Source organism: Medicago sativa, chromosome 2, assembly GCF_051527215.1.
Source record: "Medicago sativa cultivar Bolivia chromosome 2, Bolivia_mono, whole genome shotgun sequence".
In the NCBI taxonomy this organism is placed as follows: domain Eukaryota; kingdom Viridiplantae; phylum Streptophyta; class Magnoliopsida; order Fabales; family Fabaceae; genus Medicago; species Medicago sativa.
This window is the reverse complement of record NC_140750.1, coordinates 55,373,780-55,379,923: the sequence shown is the minus strand read 5'-3', so window position 1 is coordinate 55,379,923 and position 6,144 is coordinate 55,373,780. Positions and strand designations below refer to the sequence as shown.

Here is a 6,144-nt window from a genome sequence, read left to right as displayed (position 1 = left end):
AATTTAATTAGGTCAATATACTTAAACAACATATAGAAGAAGACATAAGAAAATAATTACATGATGTTACTTAATTTCAATGCAAGCAAGGGGAACAAGTGGATCATATATTCTAATCACATTACTTGTCACAAAATTGTTTGAAGTAGCTCATTATTTTTCTTGTATTTTGTTGTTTGAAGTTGTCTAATCATGATACATAAATCGTTTGCAAGGGAATTCTTTATGTATATTTATACAACTTTAATTCATGTTGGGAACATTCTAATCAATTTGTTTTCATGACAATCTCCAACCACAAATAGGGGTGGAAATAGGTTAGGCAGGGCCGGGCTTTGTAAGGCCTAAGCCTGACCTACTTCAAATATTATAGGCCTGAGCCTGACCTATTACCTGTCATAGGCTCATTTTCGAGGCATGGTCTGGCCTATTTAAAGGCCCGATGAAGCCTAAAAGCCTATTTTACACTAAAGTCTAGCAACACATGCAAGCCTACTACTAAATAGGCCAAAATTTACGAAGGCCTATGAATATATCTGCAACTAAATAATGAAATCTTATGAAGGTCTAATCACACCAATATATGTGCTACTAAATAATCAATCATATGAAGGCTTGAGTTTATGAGAAAAAACTTCAACGATATCAATAATGGAGAATATATTATACATAAAAAGCTTAATAGGTCAGCCCAACCGACTTAATAGGCTTTTTTGTTAGCCTTAGTCTGACCTATTTAATTAAATAGACTTTATAAAAAGTTTGAGCCTGACCTTGTTAATAAACGAGCTAGGCCGAACTATACTTTAAATAGGCTAGGCCATAGGCCCCTGTCGAACGGCCTGACCCGTTCCCACCCCTAACCACAAATCACAATATGAACATACTCACACACACAAAACCAGATCTTGTAGACTATATCACTATGATGGAAATCCATTATAGGTAATAATGCCTAAGGGTCAACTTAGAGAGAAATGAGAAAGTTTTGGTCACTACGGCGCATTTGTGCTTTCTTACGATTGTAAGACTGATTGCTTGTGAACCCCCATTTACTTGTGTATTCAGACTATAAGGATTAAGGAATAAGGATATTTTTTGTTTATTTTTTAAGATATCAAACAATACTTGCAATCAAATTCCTCCTATGATATCAAAGTCACATTGGTCTAAGTTCAGATATGATAGGTAAAGGCCTTATGGTCGAGCATTGTGAATGAAAAAATACAATTTAAAAGAGAGACTTCATTAAAGGTGGTTGGTTAGACAACGATGAATTCAATAAATATTTTACAACAATAATATGGTAACAAAAATATTCATCCCATAGAAGGCAACTCAAGGGTAATGTCGCCAAGACAATCATCTAGGCCTCACAAAAAATCAAATTTAGTAAAAAGCCTTGCTCAAAAAAACTTTCTAAACTAGACTTAATTAAATCACATCTACAATTAATATGGTCTCAACAAAATTAAATTGATCGACTATTTACCATAGATTAAAAAGTAATATTAAAAAGGTAATATTAAAATGGTCTTAAAGTCTCATGTTCGATTTTTCCTTATGTTAGTTTAATTTCTTAAAAAAAATAAACAAAATCGATTAACCAATCTATATGATATAAATTTACGACCTGTTTCATGGCTTCTTCTCTTCTTTTCATGACAAGTGTCACCATATTTCAAGGTTTTAAGATTTCTTTCAAATAGCGACATGTGGCGCTCTAATGTTCTTCTATTCTAATTTTTTTTTTTATGGAAATGTTATAATTCAATGTTTTTTTTGGAAGAGCAATTATATTGTGTTATTATGTTTTATTTTTTTATGGAAATGTTGCAATTAAATGTTTTTTTTGGAAGACCAATGATATTGTATTATTATATTATTTGTATAATCGTGTAATGTAGTGTTTAGTTATCATATATTTTATAGTTGGTATTAAGGAATGAAATTTTAACGAGATTTTTTTATATAATATGATATTTCAATTATAACATGAAAATATGTGCAGAATAAATAAAAAATATCGTTGAAAATAAAAGGTTAATCCACGTTGATATTTATCCCTGTGCCAAAAATAAGAATATTGTTTTATCCCTGCGCCAAGTATAGTGACCGTGATCCACCATATTTTTTTGTTTTATCCCTGCGCCAAGTATAGTGACCGTGATCCACCATTTTTTTTTAATAAATTTCGTTGAATATTTATTTTAGGAAAGGAAAAAAATCGGATACTTTATTTTAGGACAGAAAAAATATTGGAGTTTGAGGTATTTAATTGGAATTAAAATCATAAATGGGTGATTGGCAACAAATATGAAAAATATGGTTACAATATGATATGAAAAAAGAGTTTAATGAGCATATATGATCGGAAAAAATTAGCTTTACATAAACTGACACCCCATTACAGTAATTTCTTTCTCCATATTTTATTGTCAATCTCAAAACACAATTATAAAAGTGGCACGATATAGTGATATAGCAAAAGAAAATTGGATACTTTATTTTATGACAAATTTTTTTTTGGAATTTGAGGTATTTAATTGGAATTAAAATCATAAATGGGTGAATTTGAGATAATTTAAATGTTTTTTTAATATTACTTAAAATTGTGATAATAATGAATTTGAATCTCCATTTAACATAAAGATTTTGAAGGTGTATTGAGTTATTGAAATGGTTATTATGAATTTTTTTGGTTACCATGGTTATTATGAATTAAAAGGCCATAATATTTATAACCATTTTTGTCAAATTTTTTAATAAAATATGATTAAATGTGGAATGATTTGTAAATGAGTATATTATTGTATTTATTTATAGAACAAGGATAGAATGAAATGCCTATTTGACTTTTTAATTCAAATCTTTTGATCTTCTTTTTTTCTGTGGAAAAAATTGTGTTTAAATACATTTTACATAAAAAGAATTATACATCTGGTTTTTGAACACATTTACAATTTTTTACGTATTTATATAAAAAAAATTAAATAGAGATGTGTATCATGAGTATTTGTTTCCCCTAAAAAAAATCATGAGTACTTTTTTTTTCTTTCTAATTTTAATCGTATAAATTGTTGATAATTAATGTACCATTTTATTTTCAATTACTACATCCATAAATTAAGGGAAATTTTTTTGTAATTGTTTCATACATATTGGCTATAAATATTATGTTTGAGACTCACACTTTTCACACCATTTTGAGTTACAACTCACAAATTTCACATCAGTGCTATAAATTGTTCTTTTTGAAAATTTTCTCGAGATCATTCTTTTAATTAATTCATTATTACTTATTCTAATTTTTTTTCTTAGATCTAATTCTCATTACCAGTTCAATGTCTAATTTTTTTTTTTGTCAATTCATTTTTATCTTTATTCACCTTCTATTTTGTTGTTGTAGAAGTGCATCTCAAACGACGAATATGATGAAAGAATCAGCATATGGTGTGAACTTTGAAGAGATTGGATTGTACACTTTGATTAGAATGAAAGTATTTTATTAGTTTTTTAAGCGATGATTATTCTTTTGTACAATTATTCATCTAATTAGGGTTTCTGCGCGAGGTTCTTCTTCTCCCATGCTTCAGAATCGATCCTGTCTTGTTTCTTCCCATTGAATTAGTGCAATCGTGTTAATGCAATTGTGTTACAAAGATTGAACCACACTTAATTCATCCCTAGAAACTGGCACCATCGATCTGCTTCTCCTTCTTACCTTTTTCATCAATTCTGCTATTTTCTGTCTTCACGTACTGACTGTTTTCACAAGGTTTCTGCCATGCCTTTCGACTGGCAGGCAGAGCTCTCATTGCCTGCAACTACTACAGCCACAGCCGCACCTTCTCCCATGGTATCTGCAGCGGCAGTTTCAGCTCCTACTCCACCACCGCGTTCCTTTGCTCAAGCTTTGGTGGCATCGCACAACAATGTTCAAAAGACCGTAATGCCGCAACCTACCATTCGTGGTGATACACTCTCCATTCGGATTTCTCAGCCGGTATATGAAAAGGGGGTCAACTTTTGTAATAGGAATCTCCGTGGCAGATTGGTTCTTAACAAAGGCGACAAACCCTATGCATCAAAGGAAATTGAGGAAAAACTTAAGAGACAGTGGAAAACGGTTGCTCCATGGACGTTACTTTCCCTTGGTAGGGGTTATTATGAATTCTTTTTCTCCAATGAATCTGATATGAAAGTTGTTTGGGCGTTGGGAATGGTAAATTTGAAGCCGAGGTTGCTACGTTTATTTGAATGGACCGTTGATTTTGATATGCACAATCAGAGAAACACCCATGCCCAAGTATGGATCCGATTGATGGCGCTGCCACAAGAATATTGGATGGAGCAGACTCTCCGTGAAATTGCGAGTGCGGTTGGCACGCCGCTTGTTCTTGACAATGCAACACTGAAAAGACTCTTTGGACATTATGCCCGTATACTTGTAGACATTGACTTTTCCAAGAGGATCTTTCATGAAATTCTTGTGGAAAGGGAAGGTGCTTCTTATCCTGTAGAAGTTGTTTATGAACGAATGCCGGATTTTTGCTCGCATTGTCAGACACTTGGACATGATGTTACTAACTGTCGTTGGTTGTACCCAAGGAAGGATGTCATGTCTAAGGAGAAAGTTGCAAAGGGGAAGACGCAGATTCCAGTCACCAAGCCTAAGTGGGTGCCTTCTAAAGAGAATCCATCTGGTGTAGGTTCATCCAAAGCTTTCGAAGCACCTACTGCTCCTGCTGTGCCTCAAAAAGCTATGTCTGCTGCTGAGGTGCCCACACCTGCGGCTCCAACACCAACACAGACAGCCCCCAGCGTGTCTGATGAGATTCCTCAAAGTACTATGCCTTCGCACCCTATGTTGGAGTTAGTTTCCCTTGATGGTGTGCACGTTGACGTGCTTTCGGATGATGTGGAACAAGTTCATTCGGAACCACGGGAGGAGTTGGAGGTTCCCCGGGTTCAGGAAGTACAAGTACCACACCCATCCTTGGATGCCCAGGTTTCTGAGCATTCTTCACCGGTTGACTTGGAGGCCTCCGCTTCTGCTAGGGAGATTTCTCCACCTCAACTTGATATTGTTGTTGCGCACGATGACGTGCAAACCAGTCCCCCAGTTGGCCCCCTTGTTGTCAGATCCATTCCGGACGACACTGCTACTTTTTTAGAGATGGAGAGAATGGTCCAAAATTACACAGTTGAGAATCAGGGGACTGATGCAAATGCAGATCGCATTTTGACTCTTGAACCACATAGCAATCTAAATGTTCAACATGACTTGGACCTTTGGCTGCGTTTTCGTGAATATGACAAAGCCAATGCGGAGTTGCCTTTCACCCCGGTTCTATCAAAGAAACAAAAACAGCAAGTTAAGAAACAACTTCAGATTGGTAAGCCACCGCCGTATAAGACCCGTTCTAAGGGAGGTTCGAATTCTGATTCTCAATGAATTTTCTATATTGGAACGTTCGCGGTTTTGGTAATTCTGATACTAAAATTGCGTTAAATAATTTTTATTTGTCTCATAAACCTTCTATTATTTTTTTGGCGGAGCCGATGATTACATTTGCACAGGTTCCATCTTGGTATTGGCACAGTATTGGTGTTACTAAATATTGTACAAATGTTAGAGATAATTTGATGCCGAATCTTTGGGCACTTTGGGGCTCTGAGGTCATTGCTTCTGTTATATTTATGTCGTCTCAGTGTATTGCTTTGGAGCTTACTGTGCAGCAATCTTTTGTCTATATAGCGGCAATATATGCTAGCAACTCTCATATTATTCGCCGTCAGTTATGGGCTGACCTCACTCACTTGCAGGGCTGTTTTCAGGGTCCTTGGTTGTTTGTTAGGGATTTTAACGCGGTGCTCGGTGCTCATGAAAAAAGGGGCCGCAATCCTCCTTTGCGGGCTTCTTGTTTGGATTTTGCTCATTGGACTAATGCCAACTTATTGACACACTTACCCACTTCAGGTCCTCTCTATACTTGGAATAATTGTAGATTTGGTACGGAAAATATTGCCCTTCGTTTGGATCGGTGTATTTGCAATGAAGATTGGATTTCTTTTTGGAGGTTGAGTAATTGTAGTGCTCTGGCTCGTCATCAGTCAGATCACCACCCTCTTTTATTATCC

At 35.1% G+C, this 6,144-nt stretch overlaps 1 protein-coding gene across 1 annotated transcript; it reads left to right on the top strand.

The window, feature by feature from the left end:
- Positions 1-3,787: 3,787 nt before the first annotated feature.
- Positions 3,788-5,458, top strand: LOC146949044 (uncharacterized). The gene has a single exon (XM_085748473.1). It carries the CDS (start codon positions 3,788-3,790, stop codon positions 5,456-5,458), a length of 1,671 nt encoding a protein of 556 aa, XP_085604599.1.
- The last annotated feature ends 686 nt before the right edge of the window (positions 5,459-6,144 follow it).

What these genes read in the sequence shown, in the direction of transcription:
- LOC146949044 (XM_085748473.1), top strand. Translation starts at nt 3,788, where the DNA reads ATGCCTTTCGACTGGCAGGCAGAGCTCTCATTGCCTGCAACTACTACA.